This window comes from Accipiter gentilis, chromosome 3 (genome assembly GCF_929443795.1).
Source record: "Accipiter gentilis chromosome 3, bAccGen1.1, whole genome shotgun sequence".
In the NCBI taxonomy this organism is placed as follows: Eukaryota; Metazoa; Chordata; class Aves; order Accipitriformes; family Accipitridae; genus Astur; species Astur gentilis.
Window position 1 is genome coordinate 17653768 of NC_064882.1, and position 19112 is coordinate 17672879.

The following is a 19112-nucleotide window of genomic DNA, read 5'->3' on the forward strand; positions in this document are numbered from 1 at the left end:
TCCAGCCATCCCGGCTGCTAGCGGGGCTCGGGGCGGCTCTGAAAACACGGGTTTTTCCTAAAGCGGGGGTTTACTAAGGGCCCTGGAGCCCGCCCAGCCCCTCGCCTCCCCGCCAAGCAGGGGCGCCCACCGCCCCAGCAAGGCCCACGGGGGGGATCTGCCCCCCGGGGCCGAGTGGCCAGCTGCCCGGTCTGGGCAGGGTCTGGCCCGGGGGGGTGGGGGGGAGCGGGCAGGGCGGGCAGGGTGGGCAGGGCGGCCGCCGCGCCCTCCCCCAGGCGAGCTGATGCTCGTCCACGTGTCCGGGAGATTTAAAAAGTTTGGGCAGGGAGCGGGGCCGTGCCCAGAAGAGCGGCTGGCAGGGAGGCAAGCGCAGGGGACGCCGCCGGCATGGGAAACCTCTGCCACCAGCAGCCCCCCGCAGCCCCCCGCCAGCGCGGCCGGAGGAGGGCAGGGCACGGCGCGGCTCTGCCGGGGTCCCCGCTCCTCCTCCTCCTCCTCCTCGCCTCCTCGGTGTCTGCTTCCAAAGGTGAGGAGCGTCCCCCTCGCAACCCCTTCCTGCACTGCCAGCTCTGCGATTTTTGGTGTTGTTTGGTTGTGGTTTTTTTTTGGGGGGGGGGGGTGTGGGTGTCGCCCCGGCAGCCTGCCAGCCTCGCGGGGAGGGGGCGGCAAAGCGGGCCTCGCCGCCGCGCTGGGCCGGGGTCGGCGGCGGGGCTGGGGTCAGGGAGGCAGGGATGCGCTGGAGGTTGCAGCTGCTGGGCACGGCTTCGGGGCTCCGTTCTGGGGGGGGCTGCTTCGTGTATCCCGGCAGGATTACCCTGTCCTGGCAAAACTACGCTCCAGCAACTTGGGGAAGTGGCTTTTGTTAAAAGCGATTTCGTTTTAAACATGATTTACTCGGATTTAAAAGCTAAGAAAAGAGGAACGAGGTGTATCGCAGAATTGAAGGAAAAATTAGGACCCTCTGGAAGCCACTTAGTCCAACCTGAAGCGATATTTATTGCATGAGGAATCCCTGGGGGTGGTGTTAAGTGGGCTGCTTTAGGCGTAGAGCTTGATTACCTTGGTTTAATTTGAAATGTTGTCTTACACCTGAAAAGTGCTATTTTTGTAGCAGGGCGTGCTTGTGAAACAAGCACAGCTAATGGGCTTTTTAACAAAACATACTCTTTTTCTGTTCTAGTTTCCCACTCCAGATAGGTTAACTACTTATACCTTGTGAAGCCACATTACAAAATAAGTTGCTGTGCAAGGAGGATTTCTGTTTTGTTTGTATTATGTGTGTGTGAGTTGCTTTCATCAAGAGTTTTTTTCTGATTTGTTGTGGGTTTTTTAATATCAAGAATCAAAGAAATGTAAGCACAGTACACCTAGCATTCTGTTAAAAATAAATTCTGGCGATGTGGAAGAGGGGAGGGAAGGAAAAGGGGAGCAAGGAAGGGCAATGGCACACAGTATAGTTCATTATTGTTCCTGTAGAAATGATTGCCAGGAGCTTGTGCAGGGAGAGCAGTGGAGGGAAGAGAAGATGTAAGAAGTGAATCCCAGGTTGGAAAGTGACTGAAACTGCATCTGGCATCCTACTGCCTTGGAAGAAGTTTTTAGAAACTGGCAGAATTGAAGGACAAGAGAACAAATGTGTCACAGAACGTGTCAATTTTGTAGGAGGATTTTCTCCTCCATGTTCCTTTTCACCAGGATTGCTTTCCTCAACAGCACTCTTTTTTTTTTTTTTTTTTTTTTTTTGTGTGTCTTTCCCCTCCCTGGTTATTTTGTATATATTGCAATCGAACTCATTGTTTCCCTGTGTGTGCTGTTGTGTATGTGTGTAAATGAATGAAGTCCTGTAGGGACTGCAGCACTGTTCTGGATGGGGTATGGAGGGACACCCCTAGGTCCTGGGAGGAACATAGTCCTAGGTGTGAGCACAAAACGGATGGGACTGCACATGAAATAAGGTTTTTGTGAATAAGTGGAGAAGGGTTAAGGAAACTTAGCAGGTGGTGAAATACTTGCATCTCCTCTGTCCAAAAGTTTATGCTCCAGGCGGAAAAAAAAAAAAAAAAGAAAAAAAAAAAAGGCAGCAAGCTGTAATATTCAGGCTTTCTTGCCTGCTGCCCTAACCTCTAGTGGCTATTGCTCCCCCTGGAAAGCCTTGGCAACAGCAGAAGCAGCATTCAGAGACAGGCAGGCAAAGGTTTAATGGGGAAGGTGTGTTAATTTGAAATGTTGCCCAGTTTCACTCTTTGCAACCAGGACACCAGTCGCAGGCAATACTCCAATTTGAATACAGTAATTTAAGAATAGAAAACAAAGTAAGAGAAGGGTAGCAGCTTTAATTTATTTGGTGTTTTTCCTTGAACTAAACAAACATCCAAAAAACCAACTTTTTCTTTGGAAAGCTGAGAAATTTAAAAAATATCCCACTTTTACACAGTGTGAAATTGAGACCCCCTCTAATTCTTTTTTTGGGGAAAACAAGTATCCGGAATGATTAGGCACCCTAAGTCTGTGCCACTAATATGATTTTGAAATTCACCCCTTAATGTCTGGAACTAACTACTGTTGTAATTATTGTTATTAATGGTTCATGTAAAACAAATGGAGATGATGGGCATTCATACCCTGCTCACCTGGTCATTCTAGCTAAGTCTACCTTCACCTCTTTTTTTGCTTAATTTGGTTCAATTCTTTGGAAAAATGTGACCACAGGTAACTATAGACTGCCTGGGAGGGTATAAAAATCTCTATTAATCTGAGGTCTTTAAGCACAGTATATAAACTGGTTAGGCATGCCTCATGGACAGCAACTTTGGGTAGGGGGATAAATTAGATGACTTTGTAGGGTTTCCTGCAGCGCTAGGACTGTAAAGATAAACCACCACCCTCTCCAGCACCAATCTCCCTCCCAGGTGAGTTACAACACATCCCCTCACTGATACACTTGCGTGGTGTCTAGTGTACTCACAATTCAGCGATGCTCACATTTCTATTATTTACAGAGACTCCAATAGCACATTGCTATTAGAAGTATACTGCCAGATAAAATAACAATGTGGAAAGGTGGATACTCGGGGCACTGAGTTCAGAGGGATCCAGAGACAGTGACTTCCACATCTGCAGCCTGGGTGGGAAGAGATGGAGAAAGGAGCTGCCCCCAAGCCAAGCATGGCATCACTGTGGCATTATGCAATTAGTAACACATTTAATCTTCTAAGGGATTCAGATTTTCCACATCACGTATACCAAACAGAGGAAACAAAGCCAGTTGCACATATACTGTCTATCACCTTCTCAAAAACACCGTGTTCATATCACGGGCATTATTCATATGCAAGCATACATTATGTAGCATGTTTAATTCTTGAATTGTAACATACAGGAAAGCAAGAGGTAGGATCCAAATTCTCAGCTTGGAATGAGTGCGCTGGAGGTGACCCGAGTTCCCAGAAAGCTCGAGGCTGTAGGCGCTGGAATATGTTTTCCTGAACAGGTCTTAGTATTAAAGAGCTGCTGTGCAAATTTTCTTGCCTGCTACTTATCGCTGAGAACAGACTAATGCTAGCCTGACCCTCAGTGAAACCTGAGTAACTTCCACACTGCTTATTGCTAAGAGATGTGAGGGTCTGTGTCTGCTGTGAACTGGGGAAGAAGCCTCCTGCTGTGTTGCTAACACAGAACAGGCAGAAACTACTGGACAAACCCCGCAACGCCCAGGGCAGCAGACTTCCTTGGACCATCCACCTCTCAGACTTTGCAGTTAGTAAGTGTGCTAGGTATCATATCATGTTCAGAGTTTTTATTTAAATCACTGACACAAGATACTTATACAAATGACCTTTGCTGTACAGCATTGCTAAGCGTGGTTTGTGCTTCCAGGTGCACTGGTGCCGTCCCAAGCGCTCGAGGCAGATGAGGATTTGCAGCTGTGGAAAGAGGTAAGCACCACCTGCCGTATGGTATACTCCCATTCCTTCTGTGCCCATCTTTGCCACAGTCACACCTGGCTCTCCAGTAGTTCTCTTGCATGGAGTTCAGGTTCTTCTTCTTCCAGTCCTGCTTCTCCTGTACATCTCCTATCCTGACATCAGCAAAGAGGTGAAACATCTTATTTTTCAGAATTTCTGAACAGTATTTCCAGGACGATGTTGAGGCTGGGTGTTAAGATGTCTTTCTGGGAAGACTGTCTTGGCTCAGTGGTGAGCTACGTTTGATAACAGTTGTCATTCAACTGCCAATGACCAGGCAGTCACTGTCCCTGGAAGCAACACAGTGTCCTGTCTGGTAGTTTTATAGTCTGTACATGATACACAGGAATTGCTTCAACTCAGCCAGTCTTACCCCTTGCTTCTTCTGTTCTGTACACAGGGCTGGGACACTGTATTTAATCCCATCCTAGCCTCTCAGTTTACTAGGTAAAGGATAATGTACTGCGTCAGTTGGTCCCTCTAAGGTTTTGCTACTGATCGCTATCATAACTTCCACTCTCATCTTTGAAACGAACATTTGTTTTGACTCTAGAATGTGACACGTGTTAACACGGGCTCTTCCTTGCCCTTTTGGAACAGATGGAGCGGCAGGGCATAACACGCAGAGAGTTTAGCCTGTAACTTGCCTGCCCTGGTGTTGCTGTAACCTTCAAGTATTCTTCTGACATTTAATTTTGTAGCTTCTGATAACATCAGAAAACAAGTGACTCACCAGGGGTACAGATGCAAAGACAGTAACTTTCTTCCTGCTGTGGCCATTACAGGAGACACTTCCCTTACTGTCTGTCAGCTCCCCTCAGTTCATATCAGAAGTGTTGACTCAAACACCAACATATTTCTAGGCTGGCACTTAAACACGCGCTGGTGATACTTATCTCCTGGGGGAAAAGTGGTCTTTGAGGACGTAAGGTCCTGACAGCTTTAAGAAGTTATTTACATTCTGGATTGAAAAGTGCTATTTTATACATTTCTGCATTTATTGCTAAGATTTGCTAGTTATAACACAGGATTTGTCTCTACACCAACTATAGGCAAAGGCAAAGTTTCTGTTGATTTCAGTGAACAAAAAAGTATGCATAAGATACTAAATTCCATGTAAAATTATGTAACATAAGCAATATAAAACTTACTGTTATTACAAGAATAATGCAGGACTGGAGATGGTCTAAGGAAAGCAAATTAGATGCGTAGGTACATAACCTAAATCAACCTGGTTACAGAATCATACTAGTCCACCAGAGTTTCTAAGAGTGAAAAGAATCGGTTCTTCTCTGTTTGGTACTTTATTAGCAGATCATTCAGGAGAAGCTCTGCCTCTAAATTAACCTAGTATTTTCTAGGAATGATTCTGAGTTTATAAATATGGGAGACTGTAACTAAGTATTGTGTTTCTTTACTTGTCTCTCACATCCTTTTGTTTCTTTATGTTGTTTAACCAAGCACAAACAACTCATAAGCTCCCACTCTCAGGCCACATTTCTGAGATTGGAGAGAAAATTACTGAGAAGATGCATGAAGGATGACAGAAACTATTAAATTTTTATTTTTTAAAAAACAAATTAACAGAAACTGTGGCTTTTCCTCAGCCCTTGCTTTGTCCATGCAGGTTTTAGCTGAGAGAACTTGCCTTGCATTGCATCCAACACAAAGCAGTCTCTGGCTTGTCCTGCTACCGAATTATGGTAGTTTTCTAAGAGTGACCTCCAACTACAAAACAAGCAAATAAACAAACAAACAAAACCCAACCTAAAAAAACTTGAGAAGAAACAGCAAAGTTTTAATTTAGGCTACTGAGATGACTTCAGCTTATTTTATGTTATTCACTGCTGATTTCTCCCCTTGCTCTGAAAGTAGTGAAGCTGAACTAATATACCCAGAGACAAACTGCAAGGTGAAGGGAAAAGAGAATGGGGAAGATGTATTACCAACAAAAACTATTTGAAAGGGGAATTCTATGAGCTATTAGCTTTCCCACTATCTCTGCTAATGCTTTCTCATAGATTGTCTCTAGAGAAATGAATCATCTCTTGTTTTGAAGAGCTCAGATATGCATTATTTGTTTATTGCTTTTTTCATTTAATGTTTTCATTGCTAAGGAGTGTTGTTTAGGGCTTTTTACCTATAATAAAATCGTAAGACTCATTGCATTGCCTACTCTTTATTTAAAAATCACATTTTTTAATGCAGTCTATGAACTAAAGGGTTGGCAAAGCTTTTTGGCATCTAGACAAACAGTATCAAAGATTCAGTGGAAGAAATGGTGCGTACCAATGCAGGTTGCTATTGATATGATTTTAAAGTTATATATGAAAAGTTAAGCCTCTTTTTTCATTATTATTAAACTGGGCATCTTCAGCTGGAGTACTGGCAGTCTTTTCTTATCCTTACAGTATCCTTTGAGCTTTCAGCACTGGTAATATTACCTCCACGAATTCAAATACCCCTTATTCCATTTCTTCTCCCTCCATGATTAATAACTCCACTAAAAAAAGATTCAGTATTATGGGATTCTTTCATCCTGGAAAAGAGACAACAGAAGGAGGATGTGATTAATTGTCTACACAAGGTCAGGAACAGTAGGGAGACAACGGGTGGGAATCACTCGTTTATTACTTCTTCCAAGACAAGATTGTGATATCACTGAATGAAGCTAGCTTTGAAAAGACTGAACAAGACAAACAGAAGTGGTATTTCAAACAGTGTTTAGGAAACTCTTACCATAGGACATTGTGGATGCTAAAAGTTTACAATGGTTCAGAGAGAGATTGGTCAAATTCACAGCACAGAAATCCACTCTGGTTGGAGAGCATGGGTTTTATTAGACCACTGGTCTCTTCTTAGGCTCTTCCCTGGGTGCTAGTGTATGGCCATTTTTGGAGACAAGATGCAGAGCCGAACGGACATTTATTTTGATCCAGAAGAAATGGCTGATGGGTGTTGGGGCTTCTTTGTTTGGTTTGCAGATTTATTTTCGTTTGTTTGTTTTGTGTCTACATGTATAACATTCCATTCTGTGCTGACTTGTTTAAGTTCAACAGCAATGACTTCTCCCACAGTCCTCTTTGAGTTTAGAACCCTTGAAATATATAGAATAGATGTCTTACTAGCACTGTGATTTGGGAACTACCTCCTTTAAACAAGATCCTGTAAGGTTCTTCATTTGCCAAAGAAATCAGTGCAAACCTCGGATACTGGCTGCTTGGTGACTCACGGACAGTAACTGGCATACATAAGATGTGCTGGCACATATCGGAATCACTCATGAGATGCATGTGACATACACCTGCAGGGGTGCTGGAATCCAATTGGAGGGGTTGTATTTGAGGACTGCTCACTGAATCACTTGCTTTGGTTTTGTCATTTTCTTTGCAGTTTTGTATAATCCCGAGATATCACAGGAGAGATTTAAGTTCATAGTCTGTACCCTAGATGCTTAAAATCATAATTTAAAATATGACTTAGTCTGAAAAGGTTACAAATAGGAGGGGCATGAGGCAGCTAAGAGAATAAAGGACACAGATATGCATGTGTTTGTTCAGATCAAGCAAGTATAATTTTTTTTTTTTAATATGGTTAAGGGCTTTTTTCCCCCCCTTGAATGCAAAATATTTCATGAATGTACCTAAAAAGATTCCGTATGTTGGGCAAGCTTGCCATGCCTTTAGCTGCACTGAACTGTTTCTGAAAATATACATATTTCATTTTATTAATCTGACTTCTTAAAAAAGGACTGTGTGAACTTTTACAGATAGACGATGCATGTTCTGCCTACCTGTCCAGAGATTCTCAGCCTCAGGTGAGTCAGACAGGTTACTTTAATTTATTATTTTGATACTATTTGTTATATGTAGTAGGATTGGAAGTGTGATACCTGAGTTCATGTCTTCTTTGCATTAGGCATCCAGTGCACTGGAAGAACTTTGTTTTTTGGTCATGGGATTTCTCCAGAAACCACAGGTAACACACACAAAAGACTACTTAGCTTGATCTCTCAGTGTGCCAGTGTCTACAATGAATTCTGAGGACCCAGTATGTGAAGTGTCACTTGGTGCTGGAACTAATACTATCAGTTCTTACGCTGAAATGCTATGTGTCCTAATCCAACACCTATTAAAGATAACGGGGAGACGCCAATGTTTGGACAATAATCTCCAGGCCGAATACAAGGTTTCGGGTGTTTTTATTGCTCTAGATTAAAAAAATTATAAGCTCTCAATCGAGAAAGAAATTTACTAAGGAGACAGACCCTAGGGATATGCAAAGGAACATCTGCTAAACCCATTGACTCTTCTACTGGAGAGTAATCAATACTCTCTACAGAATTTGAAAAGAGCAGTTACATTGATAAGCAAAGACATGTAATAGAACTGTCAAGGAGGGATGATATTCTAATCCAGTACTGAAAAGTTTATAATGTAATCAAAATTGCCCATTGCTCTTTTTTTAACAAATAAAAGCTTCTCTACCAATTATTATTCCTACAGGGTTTAGATGAAAAAGACAACACCAAAAGGGTAAGATTTCTATGTATGTTTTATGATCACACTAAAATTGTCAAGAAAATCATAACACCCTTGCCCTGTTTTGTAGTAAAACCCCACTTTTAATTTTTTTGAACAGTTCTTATTTCATTATTCTAAGACTCATGACTCAGGCAACTCAGACATCGTGGTAAGTGGCATAGCACCTCCTTGTGAGTACCTGTGTGCCTATACATAAAACCAAGGTAATCCTGTTTGCAGTAGTCTCTCCAGCTATACAGCAAGCTCAGAACTGGGAGTTTCATGTTTAAGGTATAGAATGTGTTTTAATAACATGGGAGACCATCAATACTGTACGGGTGTGAAAAAACCCAACCAAACATTCATGAAATCCCAACTGCATCTTAATCTTGTTGTTTCAACATTTAAGAATAAATTCAAATGCTTTTTTTCTAGTACTGGAACATAACATATGCAGTGAAACAATGCAGATTTATAGAAGCTCAGAATATGACCATAAATATTAAGAACTCTTAAAGAATTTTTATTAATTATTAATTAAATTGTATGTATTTATTTCTCTGTGTGTCATAAATATGTATCAGGCAAAATAGTACTTAAGTCTCACTCAGTCTTTGGATTATATTTTAAATGAATAGTATTATTTAAAAAATAGCCTAGTATTGTTGCTATAAAATTATTTTCATAAACCGACAAATAAACTACATGTGATCCATTCTTGCTTTTAAAGTGCAAACATAATCTGTTATTTCTGTGCATCTATGTGGTTTTTATGTGCACCATAGGATTTTGAGAAAGTTAAAAATATTCATGTTTTCTCATTTCTTAACAATCATTCTTATACGTTAATGTCCATTTTTTCCTTGTTCTTTATATTTCTTCAGAACTATGTGGTGTATTTCTTAGAAAGTGATACTGCTGATGTTGGGGTCAGTATTTTCATGATAGAGCTGCTCTGGAGCTTTAATGGTAACAAGGGCACAGTGAAATGAGCTATTTCTGCTGCTGTTCCTGCTTAGGAGGGTACTGCATCCCCCTTCACCCCCATCCTGAATACCTCTGCCACTCCCTGCCCACAGGGATTACTGCTTTCTCACTTCTGGTTTAGCTGTTCAGGTGACTGTTTTATAGCCCAGTTCTCAGAGATACTAACTTAGGTGAGATCCATCATTCTTTGGCTTTATTAACCTCTCTCCACCGACTGCAAGGCAGAGCCCAAGTGGCCAGCTGGGATGCCCTTTAACTCCTCTGCTACACATCAGACCTCTACATTTTTAGCTATTGTGATGCCTACCTTAGGCAGACAGTGAAAAGTTGACTCCAAGTAGGCAAGTTCATTTTACCTTTTAAATACATTATCAGTTTGGTAACTCTAGTTATTTCATAAATTATATTTCTCTTTGTTGTATCACTTTTCTAAGAAGTATTGTATAAAAAATGCATTCTTTTTAAAATTATGTTTACATGAGGTGAAGGTTGAAATTGGCTGACGGAACATGGGTTTTCTACTTTTTCTCACTATGGACCTCTTTCCACAAGCCCACATGGTTGTGGTTTGCCATGGGGCCACCTATGCTGCGCAGTATGCCACTGTGCTTATCCAGGCTGTCTGCAAGCATAAAGTCTTGTTGAACACAAGGAATTTCAGGATTTGAACTTCTCTTTTAGTTAGAGTGACCACTGCCATGGTTACAAATGTTGCTTGAGAACGGATCCCTCCTGCAAACTGCTTTCTACTAAAAAAATATCATTTTTCTTGCTGCAATTTAAGTTATTTTGAAATAAAAGTATTAACTTAGTACAACAGAGATTGAAGCTGCTAACTTCCATAGTAGATAATCATAGAAACGTTAGTAGGAGTAGTGTATTTCTCTGTACCACTCACAGAGGCAGACCAAAGTCGGAATAACTGCCATTGTCCAGGCAAGAGGTCTGTAAACAGTTCTGAACTTTCAATGAGTAAAGGTGAGGACACATAGCTTTTCCCTCCATCACTCTGTGAGTCACATTCATAGTGTAAATATAAATGTTGGTACCTGTTTGTTGTCAAGTCAGAATGTTCAAAAAATTAGTTTATCAATTAACAACTTCAGTTCTTTTTTTGGTGTATGTTTGGTCCATAAGCCAATACTGTGGGAAGAGACTTTTTTTGCATCATAAGACCTGAATATCATTGTTGCTCATGTGTCTGTGTTCGTGTCCTCTCAGTCGTCTGTCCTGCATCCTTTGCTGCAACTCGTTCCCCAGCTTAATGAGAGAAGACTGAAGAGATACAGAGTGGACGTATGTAATCTTAAACTTTGCATCCTTGCATTCTCACACTTTGTGATTCATTAGCTCTTCTAAAAATGTCCTTGTAGACCTTTGTGCTCATAACATTTTTTATTTTCATGATTTAATATCACACTAGTGTATTTGCATTAGAAACGTGAGGTTTTTCCGTTCTTTAATTAGTGAAAAATAATCCTGATTATATTTAACATTTAAAACAAAAAATGCTGAAGTAATATATGCTTAACACAGAACAGATGTAGAACACAGAGCTTATGTATCAAAATGGATCTGTTAGTTCTTTTATAAAAAAACCCCAAACAAACCAACTTTCAAATTTATCTGTACCCTTATATTGCAGTTGAGTTATATTTTCTATGGGAGTTCTTTTTTTTCCCCCTGTTTGGGATTCAAACCATGTCTACTCCTTAAATATGTATTATTTATGACTTACAGCACTAAGAATTTCCACATAATTTGTAGGCAATTTTACTGTTTAACTTAAGGCGCAGATAAGAAAGTTCCCTATGGAATAGAATAGTAGTGTGTTTTCGAACAAAAGTTTCACATAGAAAGAAATAGCCCCATTGTTTCCAAGATGTCATAAAATTTGGGTATATTTGCTGCAAATGCAATTTCAAATTTCAAAAATCGAAAAGCAGATGGCTATTAATGTCAATCTTTTTAATGCAGCTATGGAAAGAAGAGAAAAATGCAGTCAGATATATAAGAATTTTTCTCTATAAGAATATTGAAGATTCCTATATAATAAAATATACCAAAATCCAACACCTAGATTCTTCCTGTTTTACATTGAATTCAGCTTGTTATTCCTTGTGTTCATTGATATGATTCCTTATATTCACTGATACACAAATTAAATTAGGTGTATGAATGTGATATTTAGAACTCAGATAGTGACATCCTCATAAGTAGGACTTTTCCTTTATTAATCCAGGTAAAGGCTGAGTTGCTAACTCCGAAATTTTCAGTGAACTCTTAATCCTGTGATTATGTATGTCAGCTTTCATCTAGTCATGGCTGTGGTTGGTAATACTATCTACCCCTCTCTTTGGATCACTGCATAATCCCAACTATATGCCCTAAATCATATTTTTCTTATCTGGCAACAGAACCTAGCCACATATAAGAATTTAAAGAGTTGATACGTCTTCTCATGGACTAAAATTGTTATGAAAATTTTAACGCGCTAGACATCTGAAAGGAAAATACAGGGTAAAATATACCTTCTGTGATGACATTGATGTGAACTGTATTTATGCTATTGGACCTATATACTGGCAAAGAATATGCTTGGAATTGCTCGTTGTGCTTTTAAATGAACGTACATGTCATCTAAGACAAAGAATGGGAAGGAAAGCATAAACACAAGAACACAAAACTGCTGTAAGTGAAAAAACCCTGCCTTTTAGAGCCAATAAATTCCTTTTGTTAAATACTTTATTATCCTGAACTTACTTCCATTGAGGTTGATGGCATAATTAATGGAAATAGAATACATTAATTAACAAATAATAACCTAAAATTTGTAGTATGTGTGGCATATTCCAACATATTTCAACTGTTTCATGGCCGTTTTATTTTTAGTGGGCTCAAAAAAGAAACTACTACAAGGATATTTTTCCAAGTAATAATAACACTAATCTCTACAGAGTATATCAGTCAGATCATGTGTCTTTATATATATATTTAGGGAGTCACTATACTTATAAGAATGTATGTAATAAATGAAATGTAATAAATTGTTTCTCTTTAAGAGCTGTCAAGCCATCATGTGACAAAGACTTACTTTTTACATCAAAGAAACATCAAAGTCCATACTCTACAATTCCTTAGAAAAAAATGAACAATTATACTAGCTATCTGATATAAAAAGTCCTTTTTAAAGGATATTTCTTCCAAAATAGAAATATTTCTTCCAAAAGGAATTAAAAAAAAAACAAACAAAAAAACAGACAAAAAAATGCTATAGTGTTTGGGAATAAGCCCAGAGCAGGCAGATATAACTTTGTGGCAAAAGGCAAACATTTTATCAAGCTTCTTTTTGTAAGACACCTGATTGTACTCAAAACTAGTAGTACATGGAAATAGCAACAGTTAGAATTCCAACCATTCTGCACTGATAACTAACAGTCTTTAATTTGCAATCATGATGTTACACTTATGCTTTTATGTTAACCCAGCTAAATATATAAGCACATGCATAACTAAGGTCATTATTTCAGTGGGACTGTTCACATGCTCAGTGCTAGGCTCTTTGCTACGAAAGAACTGTAGTTCCAGCTAAAAGTTTGAATGCAGAGTTTGTGCCACTTTCAACTCCTGTGTTGAGTAACAGTAACCCATATTTTGTGAACTACCGGTACAGGAATCTTCTAGATTAGTCAGTGCTATCATGGATAATTGGATTAGCTTGAAGGAGGTGGTGCAATAACTTCATCAATCCTTAAACAGAACAAGAATGGTAGTCTAACTAGGGTTTGTTCGAAGAGGAATGGAATATAGAATGGTGACAGTTATATCATAGTAACAATTTTTGAGAAAGAAGGAGTATTAACAAAAGCCACACTAGTTCAGACTATATTTTCATCAGTCCTGTACCCTGTGTTTAACAGTGTCTTGTTGTGCGTAGACACAAAAGAGGTGGAAAGACCAGGGGAAGTGTGGAGCGATCACTCCTCTGGTATATACTCTCCAGCTTCTGGCAAGCACATCCTTGAGACCTTCAGAGCTGAAGGCTTCATAAAATAGTCATTAATGGATTTAAGCAGCTTTGATTTTTCCCTATATGTTCTAAATAAATGATTATTTATTTTGGAATATTTTATCATTTGGCATTTAGGCCTACAAAGTGAAGAGCTCATTAAATCCCAAGTAAAATGTCTAATATTAAATATGCACTTGAATACATTTTCTTCTGTAAGGCTGAAGCCAAGAGAAGTAACGACATGGCCAACACTTACAGAATATAGCCATTTAAAAATATTCATAAACCCAGTACAAAATCTAAGGAAACAATGAAAACAGCTCTAAATTGAATTGCATTTTATATAAAGCAACTTTTTTTATTTCCTTTTGTCAATTCCTGCTGTGAATACCAGTCACCTTTTTAAAGGTGTTGTTTACCGGTATGCAGTACATAAACACCAGACATTTACAAAATGCTGGCATCTTCTGGAATAAATTTTGTCTGCATACTCTTTTGGTTTTGGTATTTTTGTATGCACCTTATCTATTTTAATGTCATAACAAATCTTTGAAATTCATCCATATTACGCCTATCATATTTATTTACATGGCAGGTTTTGGTGTCTTTTAGTATAAGAGTTTAAAATCCTCTCTAAATATTATTGCTGAGGGTCATAGCAGTTTATAAGAAAATACTGAAATAATCTGCCATCAATAATAAAAGGATTGCAATTATTCCCTGACTGTGAGAAAGCTATAAACCTATCTTTCCCAGAGACCCTACCAGATGGGCCGATGGGGAAATGGCATAGGTAAGCTTTAAAGCCAGTAGAGGATGGGAGCAACCCTGCCTGAGATGTGCAGAGGACTCTGGTCCCCCATGGAGCAGGAAGCCCCAGTGTTCCTGTGCACTGCCCACCTTCAGCTCCTGGACTACCTGACTCTGCTGTCACCAACTGTGCTCCAGGAAGGGTTAGCTTGCTGCTGATTTTTTTCGTCCTCATACTGGGAAGAAATAGAGAACCTGCTATACCTAAACACACCCACTTCTCTCCCCGACCAGAGGAGGAATTGAAAAGGTGGATGGGTGAAGGAGGAAACACGCTATATTAAATTTATTCTTTCTTCCCAGTTTGGACTGACACCAGATTTTGTCATGAATTTGATTCCTCTTGAGCTCCATCTTGACTGATATAATATGATCTAAGACAGAAGACACAGTCAGTCAAAGAGATTGAACAAGGTAACTTTTAGAGGGCAGGCATTAAACTCTAAATAAACAGAGAGAAAATACTTCTTCAGGAATACATGTGTTTCTGTATACATATATACATGTAGGTTTGTGAATATACATGCATGTACACTACAGAACATATCAGGGTTTTTTTTTACATCTCCAAAGCCTTGGAAGTTACAAGGCAAGTGTTAAAATGAAGACAGATTTTAGCTTCAGTTGTTTTCTAGTATCAGCTTCCTGACATGAAATCAAACCAGGAAACTATGTAATCTTCTTTAAGAGGTGTCTGGTTCTAAGTAGAGAATGACGTATTAATATGTTAAAAGTCCATAAAATAAATCATAATTCCATATTAGTAACTGTACTCTTGACTCCTTTAATGTTCTAGGTCAATGTCCTTAACTTGCAACAGCTGCCTAGTTTGTTTCTGTTACGTTTGTTCACACATTGAATAGATAAAACCAGAAAAATAATGAAATATAAATAGTGTTAAACAGTCCAATGGCAATGTACAAAATTCTACTAATGGGCAAATTTTTAGCCTTTTCAAATTAAAAAACCCTATAGTATTGAATGGATGGAAGATCTGAGATGGGTATTTCAAACCCAGGTAATGCTAGAATCAGGTGGACAGTAGGAATAAAAATCATACACGTTTTACCTACAGCAAAGAAACTGGGTATCATGGTATACCTGATGAACTGAAGTCAGAATTAAAAGCAAGACTCGAAAGCTTCCTTGGATTGAAGCTACTCCTGTGTTTGGAAATTATGGGAGCCATCCTGTTTTATACAACTCTTACAGCATTAGAATAGAGCATGGAATGATTGTTTTCTCTGACAACTCTGGTTATGATCATAGCGCAAGAGAACACATGACCTCAGTTTTTAATTGAGAAATACCATCACTGCTAAATAAATTCCATCTAAATTTTATGTTCTGCTAAACACAAGTTTTAAACTATTTTGTTTCTGAACTGGCCTGTCTCTACAACTGTAGGACAGACACTTCATATATCTGCCATCAACAAAAGCAATGAAAATACTGTCATTAAATTTATGTGTTCTCCAATCATAAAGGTCTCATTAAAGCAGCTGGATACTTCAAGCATTGTACTTGTTACATTTAAATGGAATTTCTATTTTCTTCATCGTTAGTTTCCCCTCCCTTGCTGTACAGATTAGTAGAAAGTTGTTTCTCAGTGTGTGCAGCATGGACAGGATAGACTATCATAGGCACTGGTCTTTGGGAGTTAATCTGAGAGGGGTGATTATGATAAACCTCTGTGAACAGTCTGAGATCTCATTCCTGGGCTGGAGCCCAAGTATTTGTGGTTTTTCAGCTTGGCATTGTTGTCCTTCTGCAAGGTGCAAAGAACTTTGTCTGTAGAGGCTCTGCTACTGTGAAGACACTCTGGTTGTGTCTGGGAAATGAAACCTGGAAGCTCGAAGGCAAAGGCTGCTCATCATTACTAGTACGATCGTAATAAAAGAAAAAAGCAATCTGAACTGAGTCAAAACTTGAGGTGGAATTTGGCCCTCATTCGTGTGTTTTCTGCTATTTCTACATGACAACATGAACTTCTTGTCACTGACATGGAGAAATATACATAAAGTGTGCCTTAAGGGGCAAGACTGTATAGCAGTACTGAAGAAATACTTTTAATATGTATATAAACAACCTCTCTATAAGGATTCACTTAAAAGAGTAGATATGATTTAAAATACTTTTTTTCAGGAAGAACTTCAAGGACCTGGAGGGATTCAAAGCAGAGGCTACTTTTTCTACAGGGTATGGTTTGTTTGACTTTTTTCATTTTGTGATGAGTGTTACAAAACAAAAAGTAGAAAAAAACAGTAAATTACAGTAAGAAGTACGGTGACTGAGGAAACCTGTTTCAATGAGAGCATCCTACCATATAGGACTACTCAAGATCTGCTCCAGACATTTTCTTGGACTAAAATAAAAGCGTAGTAGGAAGTCTTTGTACGCATCTTAATATTTGTGTATACATGATACCATGCTGTGTCTTAATAAGTAGTTGGTTATTATGTATATAATTCTCAGAGAAAGTTCTAGAAAATATGCCATCTTGGACAATCTTTTCAAAGCATTGCTCAATATGGTACATTTGCATGTGATGTAAATACAATGCAATGCTTACACACTGTATCAAAACAGCTGCTGGGCCTGACCTTCCTATTTTCCTTGTGTTTTGACCAGTAAGATTAGAAACTAGATACAGAAATTCTCATGTGAATGAAACTCCTCTGTTAATCTTTGATGCCATAGAGTTTTTACTTCATTTTTGCAAAATTGAGCAAGTTAAAGATGGCACATCGAACTTAATAATAATTCTCTTGATTTTGGTTAATCTGTTTTTCTATTTAAATAAGAAAGTGGCTAATGAAAAGAAGTCGTATTTGTACAGTTGTATTTCTTGTGTATCGGGATTGCATCTTTACAGTTCTTATGACAGGCCAGTTATGGGTAATATTAACATCCATGCATTCATGATGCCAGAGTGAAAAGCAAATTCTTATTAAGCTCAGCAAAAGATTTTTCATCAGCTTTACTAGACATTGTATCAAGTTCCTTTGTAGTACAAAATATTTCTGAAATGACCATGGTGAAAAGGGAGAAACTCTTTGCCTGTGTTAAAGAACACAGTCTAAAAATAAAATCATTAAGTGACGTATATTTCTTTGTTACTTACAACAGACACTTATAATGCAATAATAACAATAATCTGGAAGAACATCTTAAGAAAATGCAAAAAGAATGAAGGATAATGGTCTCTTAGAGTGACTTCTTGTGGCTTTCTCCCCCTTATAAAATCGCACAAGATGCGCATAATTCATTCTTCAATCTCTATACAGCAATTTTTACTGTATAATTCTCCTCCAGAGGTGGGTATTCATTAAAAAATAACTAGTCTCAGGTTTATCTTTAATGACGATCACATTGACAGAACTGAGAAATTTCCCACTTTCTATACATACCAAGTTGAGTGGGGCTTTGTTAATAAAACCAGTCAGTTTTATGGAGCGCTTATTGGATATTTGTCTTTCAGCCACGCAATGGAAGGAGATCAGTGGATTTTCGCTGAGGTATTTATTTAATGCTTTTAATCACAATCTATACTTACATTAGTTCATTTTTATACAAACTGGGCACAATATTGATGTTGAGGAGTAGTCTCAGAAAGCCTTTAACTGTTTTTGCAACTTTAGATTTCTGCAGACAAGCTTCTCCCAGATGTGCTAAATTCAGGTATCTTCAGGTGAAGTGAATAAAAGCTGCAGGTAGTCATTTCCTAGAACAGAGAACACAGAGCTGTTTCATGCAGCAAGAAATGGAAAATATCCCAGCTCTGTAAACCTTTTGGAAAGTTAACAATGATGATAATTGTATGTCAGGAAGAACTGATTCAAATACCTATCAAATACACATTGACATCCTGGGGGTAATACCCCTATTCTTACACAGAAAAAAACCTCACACTGAAACTAATTACAGACTTCAGGATTTAATTTTAAATCATTTAACTCTTTAGAGAGACATAAAAATGTTTCCTTATGCCAATATTATAATGCTCTGTTTTCCAATATATCTTACATCTCTATCATATTTTAAGTATTTAGTGTTATATCATAGCAACGGCTGAAGCTTTTTCTTATTTTTCAGGATTTCAGATTCCTGACCTAGAACTAATTCTGGAGGAATGCTGTGTACATGGACATACTGTTTTCTTTACAAAAATTATTCTTTACTAATGTACAATTAAAAATCACTAGAATGTAAAAGTTCTTAAATTCAATTCCATTAAGAATTCAAATGTTTCTTTACTTTGTTGATTATATTAAAAGCATATTAAAGTTATGTTTCCTGGTGTTATGATGTTTACAACTGTGTGTAAAAAAGTCACAGTGTACGCATGCAACAGACATTGTCTCTAACAACATTGCTATGTGCATTTATTTTCCCTCATAAATAAAGGCACTCTGTTGTTTTAACGAGAATGTTTGCAATGTAGACTATTGCATTTCTTCAGAATATATTGCAAGTGATTTGTGCAGTCTTTAAAATCGCAGCTTATCTAGGCAGGCCAAACAAAAGGGGTGGTTTGCTTTTCAAGATGTTGTTCTCTACCCCTGTACTTGCTTCACTGTAGCCTGTGGACTTCTGACAATCTGCAGGGTCAAGATAAGTGGTCTGCAGGTGGTCTACAGAACCATATTGACGATAAAGGAGTTGGCAGTCCTCAATAAGCCTTAAGGTTAATAGTGTTTCATTGGCTGCAAACACCGAGAACCTTTATTCCCCTAACTAAAGGAAATTGAATAAGCTGCATGTTTTGAAGAAATATCTTTACTTAATTCAACTAAAATACAATGACATCATTTT

The 19112-nt window shown here is 38.6% G+C and overlaps 1 protein-coding gene across 3 annotated transcripts; it reads left to right on the forward strand.

The window, feature by feature from the left end:
* Nucleotides 1-330: 330 nt before the first annotated feature.
* NMU (neuromedin U) lies at nucleotides 331-19109 on the forward strand. 3 transcript variants are annotated; one of them, XM_049831889.1, is made up of 10 exons: nucleotides 331-526; nucleotides 3877-3935; nucleotides 7735-7782; nucleotides 7884-7943; nucleotides 8471-8500; nucleotides 8607-8657; nucleotides 10697-10771; nucleotides 16443-16496; nucleotides 17779-17815; nucleotides 18393-19109. In XM_049831889.1, the coding sequence occupies exons 1-9, from the start codon at nucleotides 388-390 to the stop codon at nucleotides 17812-17814; spliced, it is 552 nt and encodes a 183-aa protein (XP_049687846.1). In that variant the 5' UTR covers nucleotides 331-387; the 3' UTR covers nucleotide 17815; nucleotides 18393-19109. The 3 variants fall into 3 exon arrangements, with proteins under 3 accessions (XP_049687846.1, XP_049687853.1, XP_049687862.1); XM_049831896.1 differs by having other exon boundaries at nucleotides 17779-19109; XM_049831905.1 differs by lacking the exon at nucleotides 10697-10771.
* Nucleotides 19110-19112: the final 3 nt, after the last annotated feature.